The following is a 21,946-nucleotide window of genomic DNA, read 5'->3' on the forward strand; positions in this document are numbered from 1 at the left end:
TTGTCATTTTTTGTATCGTAACCTCCATCACTAAATAAGTTTGAATAAAAAATAAAATGGATGATTTATGTGATATGGATTTAAGTTTGAAAATTGAAAAACAATAAACTTTTATGATTCTTTTATTTATAATGGAAAAAAAGAAGAAAAAATGTCCAATTGAGAAAAGAATAATTCACAAAATAATATTACATTAACAATTCATTAATTCTTACTCTATTTAATTTTTCAAAGCTCTAAAATACGCATGCTAGGGTTTAAGATTGTGCAAGGGTTATGGCAAAAGATACAGTTTTGTTAAGGAAGGGTTTTTGTTTTGACGAGATATTTATAGATTAGTTAGGGGTTTTAGGATTCTTCTTTCCCAGGTGGCTGCGATGTGACTGTGAGTAACTGAAAATGGAAGGTTTAGACGATGACGATTTCGGCGAACTCTACACTGTCGACATTGAAGTTCCCAATGCCATCCCCGAAGAAGAAGAAGAAGAAGAAGAAGATGAAATTGATGTAAACAGTAACATTGTGAATCTTGATAAGGATATGGACAGCGAGACAGTGAATGATGACTGTGCTGCTGAGAGTGACAGCAGCGACGACGACGACGGTCTGAAAATCGTGCTGAATGACGAGGATATTCCTGTCGGAGCTGATGCTCGCGACGAAGGCAATGGCGACAACGGTGATGATAACAATGGTTCCAGATTTTTTCATCCTAAGGTTAGTAAGGTGCTGCTGCTGCTTCTTACTTTCTTTGAGTTGTTGACTTGTTTCTATTTTTGAAATTTGTTTTGTTTCGTTAGTTATTGGATGATGTGGAATTGGATTGCTGTTTCAATTGTTTGTGGATACTGTAATGAATAGTAAGCAATGTCTCAACAAAAATAAATTACAAGTTAGATTCAGTTTATAAATTGCGTGATATTTTTGTTATTTTCCTATTTGCTTTATTTTTATGGTTCAATGTATTTTTCTGTTTAGTGTTTAGATTTTAATTATGCAACTGAGACGGGTATTTAGTGTTTAAATTGTTCAAGTTGTGTTGATTAGGTTGAACTGTGATTTCTTTATGTAGACTGGGAGGAGTCGAGGATTGGCGATTTTGAATAATATGAAGGCCAATGCGTCCATGGGTATGGCTTCTTACATTTCATCGTTGAACAAAGGGAGGAGGAATGGCGATGCCTGCATCCAGAACCTTGCTTTGAGCTCCTCTCGAGTGTGTCTTGCAGCAAATCCTATGGCTGTTCAATGTGGATATGGATCGGCTCTTCCTTGGTACTGGTCAGTCTATGCAGTCCATACAGAGCTCAGTTAATTTTTGTTTCTTTGATAAACTAAATGTGGCATGAATAAGTGGTATATCATTGCAGAGTTCAGTGTGATCACGTGTATCTCATACTGAAATTGGCAATGATCATGATTCATGGTATTTTGGACATGTTATATTATTCTGGCTAGAATTTGTAAATCTTATTGTCTATTGTGATTTCCTGCCCTCTATTGCAGGGGTATATTTGATGTAAACACTGATACATTAACGGAGAAGCTATGGAAGGTTCCTGGAGTTGACATAACGGATTACTTTAACTTTGGTTTTAATGAGAGCACTTGGAAGTTATACTGTTCTTCATTGGTGGGTATATTATTATGCCCAATAGATCTCACTTTATAGCTTTTATGTGATGCTTGTCTTTTGGTGTCTCTGGTTAGATGCTGGCATAATTTATTTATCCATTCCTCTAGCTAGCTGTACTGGAATTTCTGCCACTGTTGTTGGTATAACCCACTAGGTTATCTGTTTAGTGGTTTAATGGTGAGATAATTGACATTTGTTTTTTATTAGAGACACGAGAAACATAACTGATAAGAGTGTTACACTGTTTGTAGGAGCAACTTTGGCGAACATCCTTGCAAACTGGTATTTCTGTTGATGACGCTGCAAACTGGAATCAGGTGTTTAATATAATATATCTGTATACTTAAGTAATAACTAATATGTTGTGTTATTGTGGTGAATTCTCTTGTCTGATCTTGCTCACCAGGATAAATATTTCAGGAAGTCATGAGAGAGCAAACTGATCAAGTTGTGTCAGGAAATGCATTTTTTCCTTCATCAGATTGTGGATTGGTACGCAGATATTCAGCTGTTGGCTCTTGTTAGAATATTTGGGTTATTCATGTGTTGGGAGTCATGTTTTGTTAACAGTATTATTGGGATGGATTTGAATTAATTGAACTAAATTAGTGCTTGACCTAGGCTATTAGCATAAGTCAGACCAGTTAATGTTTTGTAACACATCTCATTCTCACACATTAAGAGTAACGTTCAGAGCTCCCCTGCCCCCCTTCTCTTCCTTTTTTCCATCTTTTCCTTATAATTTCAGCACCTATTATAATTTTAAAGCTTTTGGTATTTTGTGAGTTTCTTCAAGTTATCATCTTAACTGTTGCTTGTAAATATGAACTTGGATTTTGATACTGAGTTACTGACTGATGACTGATATTTGATAATTCAGCCAAAAGGCAGAGCAATTCAGGTTGAGGACAGCATGGTTGAACGACAGCCATCCATAGATGTAAGGCGTCCACGTAATAGGGATTTTAATGTTATAGAGGTGTGCACTCACTCTGTTTACAACAATTTTTGTGCTGTAGCTGCTTATGTCATTGCAGTAATTATTATTGGTTTTGGGCAGATCAAGCTGCTTGACTCCTCTGATGACTGTTCTGGTTCTGGCAATAGCACTGTAATGAATGCATCATTAGAAGGCGAATCTATGGCAGGCAATAAGAGAAGTGTTCTCAATTCTTCTGGTGAGCTCAATGAAATGCTGTCTGAAGATCAGTTGGAAGATGTGAAAAAAGCAGAGGACTCTTCTCTTCATAGAAGGTCAGATACACTGCATCTGTCTGATTCCTTTCTGTATATTTTCTTGTGTGGATTATTGAATACAGATCTGTTTGAACTTCATTGAAGCTTGCTTGCATTTCTGTATACTCCATGTTAGAAGTATGGATGAATTCAAGTTTAAGATGAAACTATAAAGTAATATAGATATGTGAATGGTTTTTGATTTGCCAAATATAGAAAACCCCTATCCTCAACCTTGTGTTGATTGTCTGTAAAATCTTATTGGATGAAAGGCATACCACATAACACTAGTACTTTAACTGCAGCTTTATCCTACAACGTATACTAGGATAATCATTTCTTATGTATAGTTGTCAGCATTCCTTGTTTCAAATTGATTCTTTATTTTTAATTTGTAAATGACTACCATGTTTTCCCCCATTGACACATTAGGTGATTGTTAAAATGCTTAAGGTTTTCTTAAAGTCACTTCTTGGTTTAGTACATTAGACCTTTTATCAACTTCACAACTCATATCTGGACTCTGCATTTCACAGAAGCGGGCCGATTCCTGGTGTAGATGGAGATGAGCATCGGGATCAAGCAGACCAACATTCTGAAGATACTGCAGAAGTGCCAGAGGGAGAAACAAAAGCAGAGGAAGGTGGTGGCATAGACGCATGTAGTTCTTATCCATGTTGGATTGAATCAGAATTGTCTCTTGGAGATCAAGAGCATAGCCTGACTTCCTATACTGATAGCGATTCTGAGGCAATGGATAACAGTGTACAAGTTGATAATGATAAAAGTTTCAGCCCTTTAAAAAGGAAATCGTTGAATTGTGTCACTGACATGAAGGAGTCTTTGCCACTTTGTTGGAAGAATTCAAAGAACAATAGTATCAATAAAAAAGCAGTAAGTGCAGCTTATAATTCAAGAACTAGAGGTCAATTCAGAAAGGAATGGAGGCACCGAAGTGGTGGATATGAACCTAGTAGTTATGATATAAATAAGCACACTGAAAATGATAATGATGTCTCCATCCTCAAGTCCAGTGCAAGGAATCTGTCTCTGTTGGCTCGCCGACCAGTTGATTATGGCAGACATAAAGACCGACTGCAAGTTTTTGGCAGTCATAAAATAAGAGATCTTTCATGTAATAGGGAAACAAAACAATCCTACTATTATGGCGATGAAAAGGTTGTTGATGAGTTGGTTGCATGCCGCTCTAAATATTATCATGAAGATCAAGAAAGCTTAAGGGAGAATACAAACCGACATGACCGAAAAAATGGGGATGTGGAGGATTATTTTTTTGAACCAGGCCCTCGATTTGCAGATAGTGAGGACAGAGAGAGAGATTGGTATCATCTTGGTTGTGAGTACTCTTCTGATGACCTGAGTCCTTGCTCCTACAGGGAGTCAAGGAAGTTTCCTCCAAAACATTCATCTTTTCCTGATGAAGAGAGGTATACTCAAGGGAAAAGAATGGATGGAAAATCCCATTTTATAGACAGAAATTGCATTGATGATTTTGATGAATGCGAGTTTAAGTTTCTAAACAAGAGCTATAGAATGTCTACTATTGCTGAGAGAGAACTGGAATTTTTAGATAATTATCGTGAAGAGCAGTTTCCACATATTGATAGAGATTGGAGAAGATCTGTCTGTAGGGGAAGACATTATGATAGCCCCCCTTTAGTTCTGAATAACTTGTGTTCTGGGATAATGGAAGTTGAAGATAATTGTCAGAAATATACACATTGCCAGACTTCAAGTTTTAAGTATCGTAGACAATCTTATACAGATTCAGCGAAAAATTATGCATATGGGGAAAGAGTAAATGGAAACTTTGGGGGTTCGGGGAGAGATAAGCATGCTAGGGACAACAGAGGCAGTAACTGGTTGTGTGGTTATACTGACACTGCTGAAGATGAAGATTTCCCAATTTATCCTGTAAAAAAGTATCAGTTTTACAGGTCCCCATCTAAGTTCCTGAACTGGACAGAGGATGAAATTATTTATAGACATCATGAAACTCATGCAACATCTCTGTTTGCTAAGGTTCAGAGTGATGATTTGCCATTGCAGCGGCATCAGCTAAGCATGCCAATACGAGATAGTGAGAAATATTTTAAAGGTAGCTCTAAGATTATGTGCAGAAGTAAGGGTGGGCAGGCATTGCTGAGATGCAGGAAATCAGTTGACTTGATTCATGGGGAAGGAAAGGTAAAGATGGGGAAAATATGGTCAAGAACATGTACTTTTGTCTTTATGAAAGAGTTATTTGACATCTGTTTACTTTATTTCTTTTTGGTAACTGTTATTCATATAATGTCCGCTGTACTACCTTTCTCCCAAATATTAACTATGTTTTATCTTTTCGTTCTCAACTTTTATTTGTTTTAAAAATGATTTTAAGTTTGGACCGATTTCAGATTGTATTGATGTTGAGTTTCAACATCAATATCAAGCTAAAATGGAAAATTCTAGAGAATTCCTGGTCAAGTGTATGAAATAAATCTGTGCAGTTTCTTGAAGTCGCAACATTATTCTCATTTGTTTAGTAATATTGTATGCTACATTAATAGTCAGCAGTGTTGTTAAATAGTGGCCATGGTGGTGCCATAAGGCACAATGGCGCGTTTATATGGCTGAATTTCGGCCTTCTGCCATGTTCCTCCATCATTCCTTATCATGGCCACATCTGTAAATCTCTTGGCCTGAGATAATGAATGCACTTATTTTGTTTAGAATTTTAATTGATTGGATATCACACATCTTTTTTTTTTTGAATTTCTTATTCAATTAGGTATGATATATATTATTGGTAAACTATAACTTATCCTTAGATCTTGATGGGCATAGTATGCTGTTTAGCCTTTAATTACTTTTATAAGCAGGCTGGGGAGAGAATTGGACAAGACTATCTCTTCTTCCTAACTTGTCAAAATTGCTTTGTATATTCAATTCTATTATTAATGCATGGATCTGCAAAATAGTTGTAATGTTTTATCACTTTCAAAAGCCTGCATTGGTTTTTATGTATAAATGCTGTGTTTTTGGACGATAAGGGTGTCTTTTCAGGTATTTACCTTTCTCTGCTAAATGCTCCCATCTGCCTATAAGCCTATTATATGTTTAAGGTTTGTATACTTTATAACTGGTTTCTGGCTTTTGTTCTGTGGGCTTTTCTTCAAATGAAGTTTTAGTTCTTTAAAATGATTTCCAAAGTTGATTATTGGCAGCACGAAGTTGTTTTATTGTGTTGATTTTGTGATAAAAAGACATTGGCCACTCTACCAAATTCGATATTTTATAAGTCTCATTTTCATGCTTAGATTATCTTGATCTGATATGACTTTTGATAGTTTCAGTGTCATTCATACTTATAGTTGTATTTCTCAATATTAGATTTGTCCAGATACTAAGTGTAGTACCCAATTTGATTTGTATTTAATGGATGATTTAGCAGATTCATAACTTTTTGTATGGTACATTTTTTTCATATTGAGCTCATAATAAAGCTTGAAAGGCATCTAATACCTTTACCATGTTTTTCACTATAATGCTTACTTACTAATGATCATTCTGTTAGTTTCTATGTTTATATTTGACACTCCCGTGGCTCACATTTGTCACACCTCACTATTATTTATTTGGTGCTATATTCTGCATATTTCAGCATTGGAGTTTCTTATTTGTTAGATGTATTGATATTTTCCTGGTTTTTGGTTTGACTATTAACAGTCTCAAGTGAGAAGTTCCAGAGTCTTGTGCAATGGCAGGCTTGAAAATGCCAACCAGAGGATTGCTAAGAAGCGGAGGAGAGCTGCAGTGGGTTTTGATGAATCTAATAAAAATGCCAGCAAATTTGACACCCCAAAACACAAGAGCAACCAGGAAAGTAAGAAATGGGTGCAGGACCTTCAAGATCAAGCGCAGAAAGAAAGCTCAGAAATCGAGGAAGGTCAGTTTGTAGCAGAAGAACCATACATGGAGGAGGCTTCTGAAGGTCCAGCAGTGACTGATGGTGTGAACAAGAAGAGAATGTCACAAAATGAAAATAGTTCTGAGCAATGTATTGGTGGTTACGACAGTCAAAGGATTCTTGATTCATTAGCCAAGATGGAGAAACGTAGGGAGCGCTTTAAGCAACCCATGACAATGAAAAAAGAAGCAGAAGAGAGTTTGAAGCTCAACGATGATTCCATTGTAGATAAAGGTGAAATGAAGCAACATAGACCAGCTCGAAAGAGGCGTTGGGTTGGTAATTAGCTTTTATTGATGGCTAGAGCTTCTTTCAGATTCCATAAAGGACAAGTGCCATGGCGGAACTTGGTTAATCCACCTTGGTAGAAACTATATTTTGCCCTTGGCAAAATTGAGATTATAGATGTCGTTTTCTTTTGACTTGGAATAAAGCCTAATTGGCTCAACAGTTTTGGCAGATTTATTGAAAGCTCTATATTTCGAGGACTGTAAATAACCCTGACATATATGAATAATCAAATCGATTTTTGGATGCCTCTAGCTCAGGCAACATCAAATCACATAGTAGAGTTGGCTTGCTATTCTTACAACTTATTAGGTACAGAAATATATTTCCGGTGGTAGATTTGGGATTGGTATTAAAATATGCACGAAAAATACTAGATGCATGTAAAAACCGGAACAAAACAATAGGAAGCTAAAAAAAAAAGGGTTGAGAATCAGTTGTCAAACCTAACGTCTATAAAAGTAAAATATTTTTACATTAAAAGCTTACAATGAAAATGATAAAAATACCAATTTATAAAACAAATAAATTATACCAACAGTAATTTCTAATTGCTTATTGACAATATAAATATTTTTATACTGATAATGCATTGTGATTAAACTCTTATTTAATTTTCCTCAACAATATATTTACTATCAATTACTACAAGAAACTTTAGTAATCTTGCATTATATTATCACGGATTTTATTTTAATCTATGAAACTGAAAGGGTTTATTCTCACTTATTTATAAATTAACATTGGTAGAAATTATTTATTTTCAAGAAATATTTATAAATCACTTGGAAGGATCTAAAATACAAGACTTGAACATAATAAGGATTCTACACATTTTTTTACTGGAACAAAAACAGAGATGATCCAATATATGATAATAAAAAAATAGAGATGACGCAGTAAAAAAAAAAAAGAGATAAACATATTTATGTGAATAAACCACCAATTTGTATTGTCCTTAAACATTATCCTCTCTTCCAAGTGGTCACTTAAAAAAAGTACATAGCTACTTGAAGTACAAAAAGATTAACAGAGGATATATTAAAAGGAGATTGCCCCCATGCAGGATCGAACTACAGACCTTCAGTTTACAAGACTGACGCTCTACCACTGAGCTATAGGGGCAACGACGAAAAGTTTTCCACGAATAACGTATTTAATAGAGCTTTCCTGTTTTCTAAACCGAAGAAAATTTGATCCATTCTATTATTATTATTATTATTATTATTATTATTATTATTTTAAAGGCAGTCATAGTGAGCGTGCCTTTGGAAAACCTAAAAGTTAAAAATCATAGTCATAAAACAAAAATTAGTGACCAAATCAGTACAGAAGTATGTCAAGATCTAATGTTTCAACTTTGATTTGAATTGCACTCTCTCTCTGTATATACAAAGCTTATATTTATAAAAAGGATGTATTGGTATTCGACTTTTTTTTTTTTAGTATTAGACTAGTAGTAGAATGACTGGTCTTAGTCTAAGAAATTATTTCACTTCAAAGTTGTAGCATTTAACATTTTTTAACGTTATTTTTAGAATCATTTTTTAACGTTAAATATAGAGTGGTTCACACAATTTTTTTTTACTGCAGTTTTTAAGCTATACCAGTATATCAGTTTTTTTTAAAGAATATATTAGTTTTGTATGATACGCTTATATATCCACCTCAAATCATTGGTAGCATCCACAAGAATCTACTTAATTATTTGAATTTGAAATTTTCACAAGTACGGCATGATTGTTTTCTGAAAAAAAGTACGTGATCCTTTCACTTCAACAACATAATTTTCTTTTTGACATCATTAGGAATGTACTTATTTTTTCTAAATATGACAGGAGGAGCCAATTTCTTATGAGTTAATTATTATACGGTACTCAGTTGATTTAAATTAAGTTGCATTCCTAGATATATAGTTCAAGATATATTCAGGATCGTCTGACGACAAACGAAGTCTATTTTTTTTTTTTAATATGTTGGACCTTTTTGTTAAAATATGTGACTTATATGACACTTTTTTCACTTTATAAACACTAACAATACATATTTTTTTTTACTAGAGGACTTAAAACATAACCTTTAGTTATTTTACATTTGGAATAATTTCCTAGACATTTGATTTGCTAATATTTCCTCACATACATGGATCAATGGATGTGTACACTGTTCAAATTGGCTATTTAATTATTTTTATTGTGATGATTAATTTAGGAATGCATAGAACGTGTCCTTAAAGTTATGATAGCCTGAGAGTCTGAGACGAAACCCTGCCATCACTACAGCAGCTATTTACGTGTCTACAATGTGGCGATAGATTTCGACTCAATTGATTTGAACTCATGGCCGTACCGATAGATAAGAGGCATGACCATTTATGTACTTTATGGTAACACATTGTTTCGACATAAAGTACGTATGAGAAACGATAAAACTTAAAATCATGCCTTTATATCTTGATAATATTAGATAGCATTATTTGATCTAAGAATCCACTGACAAGAAAAGAAGACATTTGATTAAATTATAGAAATAATCTGCTGTAAAATTTTATTATGTTCATATGAAGATAGAATGATTTATTTAATGAAAGAATTATATTTAATTTTTTTATATATATTTTTTATAACCAACAATCATTATATTATAAAATATTTGTGATATCTGACCTAAAACAAAAATAAAATTTGATTTAATTGTTATCTTAATTAAATTAACAATTCTTACACACGAAGACGATGATTTGTATTATTATTATTTTTATGGACAAAAGATAAATTTTATTAAGGGCACCAGTGGTGCCCTAATATTCCAACCTGCAGATTTGACATTCATATGTAACCAAACTTGGCTATAGACATTTTGCTACATTTTGTATATATCAACAGCCCCTTTACATATTTATATATTTACCTAACCAAATTAACATTGTATTGCAAAACTTCACAGATCAAAGAACCATGTTAAAGCCACTTTCCTCTCCCGAATTGTAAGTGAGTGGTTATTGCATTAAGCCATTAACTTCCAATTCCCACAACTCCAACGAACAGGAAAAAAAAAACAATTAGCAGCAGATACCCTTCTCTTCAGAACAGCAGATATTAATTTTGGGATGTATGGGTGGAAGAAAAAGGCATAGATATATAACTCCGTGTCAAGGATACACATAAAGCTAGCGTTAATTTATGCTGAGATTATCAGATATGCATCTCATCTGTTATAATCAGTTTTTTTTGTCAGGAGATTAATGATGTTAACTGCTTGTAGGACATCAAATTACAAAAAAAGAATAGGAACTTGGGATTGAAACCTGAGAGACCTAGCAACATTTAACATGTTTTGGTGTTTTCTTTCAACAACCCAATATCAGGGAGTGTTTCAATACAATGTGGTGAAAGAGTGTGTATATATATATATATATATCATAGAAAACCTACTGATATTAACATCGTGCATAACTAACTAAATGTAGGTAACTGTTTGCTGATTAAAATCAACAGATTTAATTAACCATCTGATATAGATAATATACAAGCCAATTTAGGTCAACATAGAACCCATGCATCTTGAAGTTTTTTTTTTCATAGGCAAACCGCAAACCTTTGAACATTAATTATATACCTAAAAATCTCTCGGGTCAACAAACACATTTCTCACTTGTCCGTTCATCATTAGTTCATCAACATTTTCATCACCATGGCTTGAAAGTCTCTTTGTGTACCATAGATCATCGATACATGACATAGAATCTGTTTGAGGAACATGGTTAGCAAGTGGATCACCGAACCCTAACTCAGTTATAACAACCCTGCAGTCCCTCATTGCTTCTCCTACTCTTGATGTGAATCTCCACATGGATTCCATGAGCTCTCCAAGGTTCACTCCCTCTCCATAGATTCCATAGATGAAGAGAAACCCAAAAGGTCTACAAAGTGAGTCACTACTACTAACCCACATTTTGAGACAAGGGAAAACTTTCTCTCTTGCATGATTTAAGGTTGTAAGAAGAAACCTTAGTAGTTGAGACTTTCTAACTTGAAGCTTATAAGCTTCACAAGTGTTCCATATGCTAAATATGACCCATGATCTTGAGGTTTCATTGTTATTAATAAGATCTTCATTATTTACCTTGCTCCGCAAGTTGAGCCATCCCTCTTCTTTGTAGTAGCATACCCATGTTCCTAAGCTGAGTTTCTCCTTCAGAATAACATCCATGTCCAATGGATACAAATCTTTGGTCCTCATGGTTCTTCTGTACAACGAAATTGCTAGATCTATGTCCACTTTCTCTATTTTTATATCCGTGGAAATTTGCTTTGTAAGGGAACTAGTTGGTTGGACAAATATGACAAGTGAGCTGAGATTCACATAGTTGCATTTGATGGTGAATAGGTTTTTAGATGCACCATTGTTCTTTTCAGTCGCTAAGAATGCATACTCAGCTCCATTTCTCACCATCCATTCTTCAGCTGCGGTCACAAGTCTTAGTGCAACCCCTTTTCTCCTAAAAATACCAAAATGTTCTTTGAATTAGGGTTTTAAAATTACACTTGTAGTTGTATTACAAATAGCAATGAAAAAAAATTGTTGACTAACATTTAGTTATTTTAGTCTAATTAAGTTTATAGAAACCTTAAAAATCATAATATTGCATCTGCAATTGCGGTTGCGAACCACAATTTAAAACCATGTTTGCAATCTTATGCTTCAAGTCAATTTCCAAATTTAGGTCCAATTAAAAGAAAGAAAGTGAGTATTACCTGTAAGTAGGAGAGACTCTGAGGCCTAAGATACAACCCATTTTCAAGAATGACCCAGAAAGAGTGCCCATATTCTTAATGATTCCCCGAACCACTCCAACAAGCTCCCTTGTGTCAAGAAGCTCAGCTACCTGAAGGTCATTATATGAACACATACATATATAATTAATTAATCAGGTGGTAATTTATACTATTTAATCATGTGATATACATAAATATGTGTAAAGGAAACAGATATGGCGGTTTCATGTTGGAGAAGTAGGACAAAGAGTATATGCAAAATCTGAAGATTGTTAATGAATGAAACAAACACAAGTTCAATTGTGGAATATTTGAAAAACAACATTGTAAAGTGAAAAGAAAGGGATGTTATAGTCACCCACCAGCATAACATGAAGGGGGAAAAACCTAATCCTAGATAAAGGGTCACCCGTCATGTTGGTAAAAATGGAGACCACCTTTTTGGTTCCACCCTCACAGTTCCTCTCTAGTTTTCTCACCATTTTAGCATCTTTATCTTCATTATATTCTCTGATAAGAACCTTGCTCTTTGTACGGTCAACCATTTCTTCTCTTTGGCTAAATGAAGCAAGTGAGGCAGTGGGAATGGAAATCATTATGGGATCTTTCTTGATTTGGATCTCTACCCACCAATATTCACATTGCATCCTTAAATATGGCGAAGAATTTTTTTTCTTTTTTCCTTCCTTATTTTGTTCTATTGTCGTGACTTCATATTTTCCTACATATGAATTGATGCGTCCGTTGAAAGTGACATTTGTGATCATGTTCACTTTTTTTTTTTTTTTTTTTTTATATTTCAAAATTGATTTATTGTTGGCACACTTGATTAAAGTGGGAACGTCGTCCCACATTGGAAGAATTAGAAGATGAGTGATGCCTTCTGAAGTTAAATGCACCGAGGCCTAATATATAACATTTATTAGAATGTGAAGAGATTGTGTGTTTCAAAGGATAAAATACAACAATAATTATTAATTAAAAGATTATTAGTTGAGTTTGTAATTAATTTTAAACTTTATTATACATGCATTATTATTATTTAAGTTTATCATAATTTTTAACAGTTGATATCTTATTCTTTAAATTGCATTTCTTACATTGAAAGAGTCAAAGAGATTGTCTAGGCACAAAGATTTTTTTTTTTTAAGGCCAAAGAGATTTTTTTTTTTTTAATTACAAACACCAACACTAACACAAGATGTGTCTGGTATGGTAAACATCAAGTTTGCCCATAAAAAAAATCAAGTTGAAATAGATCAATATGCACTAACAGTACTCAAGACCTGTAATGCCTATTAGAGCAAAGAACCAAGCTTCCAATGTACAACTAGGAAAAACGCCTTATATATCCCTCATCCATGTCCACCTAAAAACACTACTACACAAAGCAAATTGAATCGTGTTTGGGTCTTAAAATTGAATTAAATGTAGTTTTTAAGTTAGAATATGCCAGCTAGCTATGCCCACTACTACATAATATTTTAACATATTTTTTGAAAGAAGTTAAACAACAAATACTAGTCTTCTCAATTTATATTGATACCTTTTGCATCAAACGAAAATATTTTAGCCTTGATATAGTTCATTTTTACAATGCATATAATACAATATTATCACTTAATTTTAGTTTCTAACTTTAAAAATTTGATTTAATTATACCTTATAATTAATTTGTATATTTTGTTTAAATATCTTATGGGTCTTAACTAATCTTCATTGATCATTAACCATTGACTAAACGTGATCAAAACATCAATTTGAGTTTGTTTGAAGTCAAACCCCGTTGTTGCGTGAAAACTAAATGATTGGATCGACTAAAGACTTCAACAGGATTTCAAAATATAGATCAAGATTGACATTGAGAAGGGAAATCTACTCCTCAACTATAAATTCTTAAATTTATATAAGACTCCTTTCCGTTAGAAAATAAGTGTAAACAGACATACTCCTTGGGTTACTATATATAAGACTCAGTTTTCTAATTTGTTAAGATTAAAGAAAATAATTAATTGAGTTTATAATAATAAATTTATCTTAAATTTATAACTTTTTTAAAAATTATTATTGTAATTAATATTTCTTTTTCTTCTAATGATTTGACAATATATTTTATTTTTTCTTTTAATGAAGGATATTTTTTATCTAAAAATAATTAATACAAAAAATATTATATATTGGATCTTATAAAAAAAAATTAACACCGTTTTTAACTTGAATCTTATAAACAGAAAAAAGAAATAACATACTAATAAAATGTGAAATAAAAAATTACAGGTAGTAAAATAAAATAAAAACGTGAAATTTAATTAATTAGGTAATAAAATCAAAATAAATTATATAAAATATATAAAAAATATATTTAAGCTTTTAAATAATAACTTCTGAATAGGTTTTAAACTATAATTGCAGTTGTATTAGAATTAATTAATTGTACAATTTTTTTATTAAATAATTATTTTCTAAAAGTTAAATATTTAAATAATTATTTAAAAAAAATTGACCCCTTTAACACATTTCTGAATCGGTTCCTGATTACTGATTGCAATTTTAAAAAAAATGTTACGCATGCACCGACGTGTGCTAATATGCATATATGCACAATTTCAATCAATTTATTAATAATATAATTAGAAGCCAATTTAGGTCAACGTAGAACCCTTGAAGAATATATACCTGGAAATCTCTAGGGTTAACAAACACTTCCCACTTTCTTTGTTTTCAGCACCGTGGTTTGAAAGTCTCTTTGTGTACCATAGATCATTGTTACAAGACATATAATCTGTTTGACAAACACGGTTAGCTAGTGGATCACCAAACATCGTTTCATTAGAATTGCATTAAATTGCTTGTAAAAAAAAAGGAATTGCATTAAATTAATTAATCCTGAGAGGTTATAAGAGCACACTACTATAGCATCCAAATATAACGTCAAAGTAAATTTTTTATTAATGATCCCTTGTAAAAGAGAGACAAAGCATTTTGAAAAGTTTTCGAATGGAATTGATTTTTTTCCTTGAAAAAAGCTTTGAAATGCTCTCAATTCATCCCTTCTCTTGAACACATATATCACCCATTTTCTTCAATATATGCAAATTTTAATAGATAGTTTTCGATTGTTGAAAAAACAAATAGCAATAGTAGCACAAACCGACCGTGCCTCCTAGCTAACTCCCACTATGGGGCAGAATCCCTACTCCTTGGTTTCATGTTATGGACTGTTTGTCCATTTTCTTCGTTCAATAACAAAAGAAGACTAGGATTCAACGTGAAAGTACACACATTTTTCAAATATTAATCGTGTCATGTGGCATTTACGACGGACCCGTATATCTACCAAACACTTCTAGGGTACTTTGACTATTCTTAGCCATATTTTGCATTTGTTCGATATTTTTTTAACTTCCGTACAGATTATATATAAATATCATAATGATTTAGATTTATATTTTTCTATAATAACTTATGCTCATTTTGAAATATTAATTGTATCGTCTCTAGTTTAAAATTTGTGTCGTTTTACATTAATTTTATACCTTACATTATAATCGTGTTATGTCTCGTAAGTTTTAAAAATTATCACATTTCCTCGAATTTATGTGCTATTACAACAATGCTTTCAAATTCATCATATTCATAATCCTTTTATGGCACACATAAGCCCGGCTTTTAAGCACCGAATGCATGGAACACATGCATCAACTGACGCAGATTTATTTTTATCTGTAACAAATTTTACAATGTCAACCAACATAGTAAACATGATTATTTGAGTGTTTAATATAAAATTCAACACTCTTATCATATTTTTTTTTTATAAGCTAAAGTTTAGGTGATTAGTTAGGTTTCGGAAACTCATGGGATCATGTTAAGTTTCCAGGTTTAAAAAATACTTACATAAATATTTATAGACTATTCACCAATAAAATTTTCATACCAACAGCAAGAATAAAACCCACATTCTTTTAGAATATAAATTCATTATTTAACAACTGAAGTCACATTTGTTAGTTCTTATCATTGATTAATTTATGGATAAATAACACTATAAAATTTTTCGAAAAATAATTTCCTAGGAGAAAGTTTCCCCAGAGAAGCAGATTCTCCAAGGGACGGGGTGCAATTCAATTCATTGATATAACCATAGTGATTGCGTGCTTAAAATATGTTAAAGTGCTACTAGTCCTGTTATTTGCATGATTGGGGTGGCAAATACTGAAATAAAAATGAAGACGGCTTTTTTACGATTCAGGGACAATTTATTTTCGTTTTTTTTTTCATATGGGAAGTTTTATAAATTAATTTTTAAAAGTGACAAGTAGTAATAAATGTTATGATTTCTGAATTAGAAATTATATATAATATCTGTTACGATCAACTTATAATTTTTTTTAACTTGAAATCATAAATAATTTTATTACTTTAGTTTAATTTTTTTTATTTACGGTTAATTTAGTTTTTACTTTTAAGACTTTGAAGTTGTAATGATTTGAAGTCGTAATGTTTTTTTTTTCACGCTATAATTTTTCTTTTGTTTTTATTTTATTTTGTTTTATTTTTAATTTTTAAAAAATTGTAAATAATTTTATTTATTTAATAATTAAATAAATATTTTTAATTTTATTTGTTATTAGTTTTATTTAATATGTTGTATATTTTTTATGATTTTATTTAATATGTTACATATTTTTTAATATTTTTTATTTAAAATATATTATATTTTTTTAATATTTTTTATTTAATATATTTTGTATATTTAAAATTCAGATAATCTTTTTGATAATGTTATTGAATTTTATTTTTTTAAATGAAATAAAAAATTAACTTAATGAAATTTAATATTTTTTTTTGAATATTCATTTTATTTTAAATACTTAAAATTTAAAAATTAAAATTTGAAATATTAAATTTTTTTTAATAATAAGTTATAATTTATGAAATAATATTATTTATTTTGTGTAAAGGAAATTACTATTAACAACATCTAATAATTTAGTAATAAAAATAATTGTTAAATTAAAAATAACATAATACATTAATAAAAAAAATGAGTTATGCAAATTAAAGAAAAACTTAAAAAATAGAAATTGTATTTTATACTTATTTGTATGAACAATTATTATACTTATATCCTTCAATTTTACACAATATTTATTAAAAGATTATCTAAATTTTAAATATACAAAATATATTAAATAAAATAATATTAAAAAATATGATATATTTTAAATAAAAATTAAGAAAATAGATAAAAAAAATTTAAATAAAACTAATGATAAATAAAATTAAAAATATTTATTTAATAATTAAATAAATAAAATTATTTACAATTTTAAAAAAATAAAAAAAAAATACAAACAAAAGAAATAAAAATAGAATGAAAAAAAAGTATTACAACTTCAAAGTCGTAATGCATGAAAAAAAATATCTTATGACTTAAAAAAAAAGTAATTAACAACTTAAAACTTTGAAATGGTAAATATAAAAAAGTATAAGTCATATTACCACTTACTTCATCTTAAAAAATAATTTAAAAAATATCCCGTATGAAAGAAATGGAAATAAAATTGCCGGTAAAAAAGCCAATGAAGACAGCACGTGATTATGTGAGGGTACTGTCGGTGTAATGCAGTTCAATAACAGCGCTCTACCCTGTGAATATTCGCCCCTTTTTGGCTTTTCTTCTTACTTAGTCACTTAACTAATCATTTCTGCGTCCTCCAACACCACCTGCTACAGAGATTGTCATCGAAAGCAACTTTCAAAATGCCGTAAAACATGGAGTTATGGCAATGTCATTATTTGTCAGATTCCTAGTTTGTTTTTTTAAGTAAAGCAATGTATCTCTCAAATTTCTGTTATGGTAAGAAAAAGAGCTTATCATTTCTGACAAGGAGTTTAATTATTGATCGAAATTCCCAGTGAAGATCTTGGTAGAAAATTCTCCATTCTGCGCCAGCTGCTGCTTTTATAATGTATGGCATGTTTCAGCGTGGTAATAAGTAATTTTGGCCCTTGGCTGTTGTTCCAACAAACAGATCCTGCATGTTGCCATTGGATACGAACTAAAAACACTTGTGCCTTCCAGAACCACCATATTGTACATGTAAAGCTATTAATTTCTTTTTGAAAATAAGAAGAATTAAGAAAAGTGATAATAAGAAAAAACAAGAGGGAAAGGGAGACCCTAACCTTCATGGCTCCTACCAAGTGGGGGTTGGAGACGATAGGTGTAGCTAATATATATTCTTAGGCTTTGTTTTGATGATTAGTGGGAATGGGACGAATTGGAGTATATATATCTGTATTTTATTATTATTATTTTTTTATTGTACAATGTTTGAATGTAAGATTTACACAAATTATCCAAACTTTTTATACTAGGCTAACCCTAATGAATTCATATTTTATGTTCTATTACTTGAATTAATAAAATTTCATTAGATAGAAGTTCAAGAAAGAATGGAATTTAATAAATAAAAAAAGGAATTTTACACACTAGTAATTAACAAACACTTTTTTTTTGCACACTAGGCTGACCCTCACCATCCAAACATAGCCTTGATTAATGTCATACAAGTTTTCTGTTATCAAATTATTTTACTAATAATATTATATTACTTATATTTTCATTTTTCATTCTTTTTACTCTAGATGTCTACACTCCTTAGGTGTCAACCAATTGTTTCCCCAAATTTAAGAAATGTGAGATACAATTAAGAGAAGAATTTCTTTTTTAACACTATTATGTGATTAACTAAAATTCATTAAAAATTATTAAATTTGATAGATATGTCAATTCAAGATTAGGAGAGAGAATTTTTGTTTTTTTAAATACAAATACGTGTCTATATTGATTCAAAGTCAGTAGTTATTCTTCAAAATTTAGGTTTAAACTCAACATTGATGGCAGCTCCATTGGTAACCCTGGAAATGCTGGGTTTGGGGGTATTATTCGTGACTCCTTTGGCGATTGGCATGCTGGTTTCTATGGCTCTTGTGGTACGGCTACGTCACTGCAGGCTGAACTACTAGCTATTCTTCATGGTTTGAATTTATCTTGGGATAAAGGCTTTAGGAATATTCAATGTGAGTCAGACTCCAAATTGGCTTTACAATTGATTTCAGAGGGAAGGAATTCACTTCATCCTTATGCTTCAATCATACAGAAGATTCAAGACTTTAAGCTCCTCCATTGGGACCTTCACTTCAATCATACCTTTCGTGAAGGAAACATGTGTGCGGATGAACTTGCTAAAACAGGTTCCTCCTTGCAATGTAATCTCCAAGTGTTTAATGGCTGTCCCCCCTTCATAACTCAGCTGGTTCTTGCTGACAGAAAAGGGGCGCAGTACATTAGGCATTAGCTCTTCTTTCCTTTGTTTTTTTTTTTTCCATGTACAAAAAAAAAAGAGTCAGTAGTTACACATGGTTGTACAAGATGTACAGTAAACTACTTACATAAAAAAATATGGGGCAGAAACGTTTTCCATGCCACATACCAAAAAATAGAGACACAAAAAAGGCCATAAGTCTATGATGATTGAGTGTCCTTAACATTCTTCAAATTAAAAACATTTTTTTTAAAGAAAAAACACTCATTATTATAATTATTGTTATAGACAATTTTCGTCATTTAACAACCCCTTGTTTTTGTTCTTGAGCGTTCAGGCTGATATTTCATGCTTAAACACGATCTATATTGAAGGGCAATTCATCAGAACTGAAAGGTGTGAGGCATATAGCTTGGAATTGTGAAAGTTTGTATTTTTTTTTTTTTTTAAAAAAAGTCTTATCTGATATACACACCTTTGAAGTAATGCAAAAATATAAAGAATGTTCTGGCACAAGTTTTGAGTAGTTTTCAAAGAGTTGATCCAAATATGAATATCTGTTGTTTGTGGTCTTCTGAAATGGTGATGAATTATCCTTATTCATTTCTGGTTGTTGGATTTACACATGTGAAAATAGTAGATATGTATATACTTTGCTTTTAAACCTAGAAATACATTATCCTCAGGTTTTACTTTTCCTTTATCACCGGTAAAACTCAAACTCATAAGGTATATATTGTGCGAAAATATCAGAAAAGCACAGTATTCTGAACGATCTAATACATTAAGAAAAGTACAGTATTCAAATTTTCATTCTCAAGGCAGAATCGTAAGTTTATTTTCATACCCAACTTTGATTAAATTTTTGACTGTAGTCAACAATACTTTTTTATTTTTATTTTTATATTGCTATCACAATGACCCCAGCTTCTGGTTATGTAATGGATAAGGATAATACAGACATCACAACGTGACCGACAATATTTCATTATTAATTTAAAAGCAAATTATTTGTTAAGAAGGATTTAATGTTATATCCAAGTGCACCAATATTTAAGGTTAATATAATTTAATTTATATAGAAATTAAATTGCTGTTACAGTAGTTTTTTTTTTATTATTTTAAATTTTAAATTTTAAATGAAAATAGGAATACTCATTTTTTAACAGGAATAATATAAAATTATAACCCATTCATTGCAGTGACTTACCAAATGGTAGAATGAAAATCACATTCTGTTCTATCATAAAAATATCCAAGCAAGATAATGATATTTTATTCCTTTTCATATTAATTCAGTTCACTTCACTTGACTCTATTATATATTCTGCTTGCTTCACCTAATCATTAGATATTCAAATGAATCCTTCCGAGAGATTACTTATAAGATCACTCCAAAATCGTCAACCTGATATTTGCAGCTTACACGGTAACAACCATATCAATGTGTGCCAAGGCTCGGCTCTAAAATAAAGAAGAGGTTATCTTAAAAAAAAAACAAAAAAAAAGAGGTAAATTGTAAATAAAATAAAGCTTCTTTTATATATTTGTCATGCCAAAAATATAACCGTTTGTGAATATGGATTAGTTCAATTAATAGTTGAAATCTAAATTTTTTTGTGATGAACTAAACATTGACTATCTAAATATGTATTAAAAGAAGTGTTAGGAATACACTTTTTCAAGCCCACTTCGTTATTAATTAAAATTTATTAAAAACTATTAAATCATGAAAGAAAATAAATATAATGTCAGACCAACAAACTTGAGTAAACTCACTCTCAACTTAGGAAAAACCTTTCCTAGAACTACAAAGGGAACATACCCTTCTATTTCACAAAGATATAAGTTGAAAGCTATGTAGCACTCTTAATCGTAGACATATCATAACTTGAAGTTGAAGCACTATGACTCAATCCTAGTAAGAACTGACTCGAGAAACTCAACTTTGCTCAATGTATTTCTCTTCTCTGCTTTTTTTTGTCAACGAAAAACCTCTGTTTATATAGAGTAATTATAGATAACTTCGCAGATAAGAAGTTCAGATGTGGTTTACTTATTGTTGTAAATGAGTTATTTCATTAATGAAAAAAAATTATAAATCTCATACACTTATCATCCCCAAACATTCTTCCAGACTATAATTGCACCCCCTTCACTTTCCTCAGTGCAATTGAACTCAACAACAACCCTATTCCTCACCAGGGTCACTGTTTTTATCCAACAATGTCGAGAGTGGAGCACCACAAGAACCAGCAGTCAATCCAGTCATTGGCAAAGCACCCCCACCTAGGCGTTGTAGACTTGTAGGACAGTGCCCCAAGCCATGCTCATCATTCCTCCTCGCCACCAAGTCCCACAGACTCATGCCCCAGATAAAACAAGGTTTTTCAAATTCATGTTCTCAAACATTTCTTTTCTTTACATTAAAAATAGTTCTTATAAAGTTTTCCTTTTTTCTTTACATTAAAAAACAGTTCTTAACAAGTACGTTGTAAAATAGTTCTAAAAACAAAAAAACAAAAATACAGTAATCAAACAATCCCAAAGTGTTTATGAATCAGATAATCAGATCATAAGAGAGTAAGATGTCAAAATCATAACATGGGAATGTTTTTTAGCTATACCACGGGAGGATAAAGGTAATTTATCAGTAAATATTATATTCATTTTTTTAATTAAGAAAAAAAGAGTTGTAAGTTGC

The 21,946-nt window shown here is 31.3% G+C and overlaps 2 protein-coding genes and 1 non-coding gene across 5 annotated transcripts; 1 reads left to right on the forward strand and 2 right to left on the reverse strand.

Moving 5' to 3' along the window:
• Positions 1 to 250: 250 nt before the first annotated feature.
• On the forward strand, positions 251 to 7,401 carry LOC100816396 (FIP1[III]-like protein). Of its 3 annotated transcripts, none has more exons than XM_006586828.3 (9): positions 251 to 726; positions 1,073 to 1,281; positions 1,507 to 1,633; positions 1,888 to 1,953; positions 2,057 to 2,128; positions 2,517 to 2,615; positions 2,697 to 2,890; positions 3,409 to 5,080; positions 6,602 to 7,401. In XM_006586828.3, exons 1-9 carry the CDS (start codon positions 400 to 402, stop codon positions 7,127 to 7,129), a joined length of 3,294 nt encoding a protein of 1,097 aa, XP_006586891.1. In that variant the 5' UTR covers positions 251 to 399; the 3' UTR covers positions 7,130 to 7,401. The 3 variants fall into 3 exon arrangements, with proteins under 3 accessions (XP_006586891.1, XP_040861280.1, XP_006586892.1); XM_041005346.1 differs by having other exon boundaries at positions 2,517 to 2,576; XM_006586829.3 differs by having other exon boundaries at positions 251 to 717.
• Positions 7,402 to 8,183: 782 nt separating this feature from the next.
• On the reverse strand, positions 8,184 to 8,255 carry TRNAT-UGU (transfer RNA threonine (anticodon UGU)). Its single transcript has one exon. It is a non-coding gene; the product is annotated as a tRNA-Thr (tRNA).
• A 2,471-nt stretch (positions 8,256 to 10,726) lies between these two features.
• LOC100808694 (probable N-acetyltransferase HLS1) lies at positions 10,727 to 13,147 on the reverse strand. The gene is made up of 3 exons (XM_003533119.5): positions 12,271 to 13,147; positions 11,888 to 12,018; positions 10,727 to 11,631 (listed from the first exon to the last, which is right to left on the reverse strand). The coding sequence occupies exons 1-3, from the start codon at positions 12,760 to 12,762 to the stop codon at positions 10,749 to 10,751; spliced, it is 1,506 nt and encodes a 501-aa protein (XP_003533167.3). The 5' UTR covers positions 12,763 to 13,147; the 3' UTR covers positions 10,727 to 10,748.
• Positions 13,148 to 21,946: the final 8,799 nt, after the last annotated feature.

The sequence above is a fragment of the Glycine max genome, chromosome 9, assembly GCF_000004515.6.
Source record: "Glycine max cultivar Williams 82 chromosome 9, Glycine_max_v4.0, whole genome shotgun sequence".
Taxonomy (NCBI): Eukaryota; Viridiplantae; Streptophyta; class Magnoliopsida; order Fabales; family Fabaceae; genus Glycine; species Glycine max.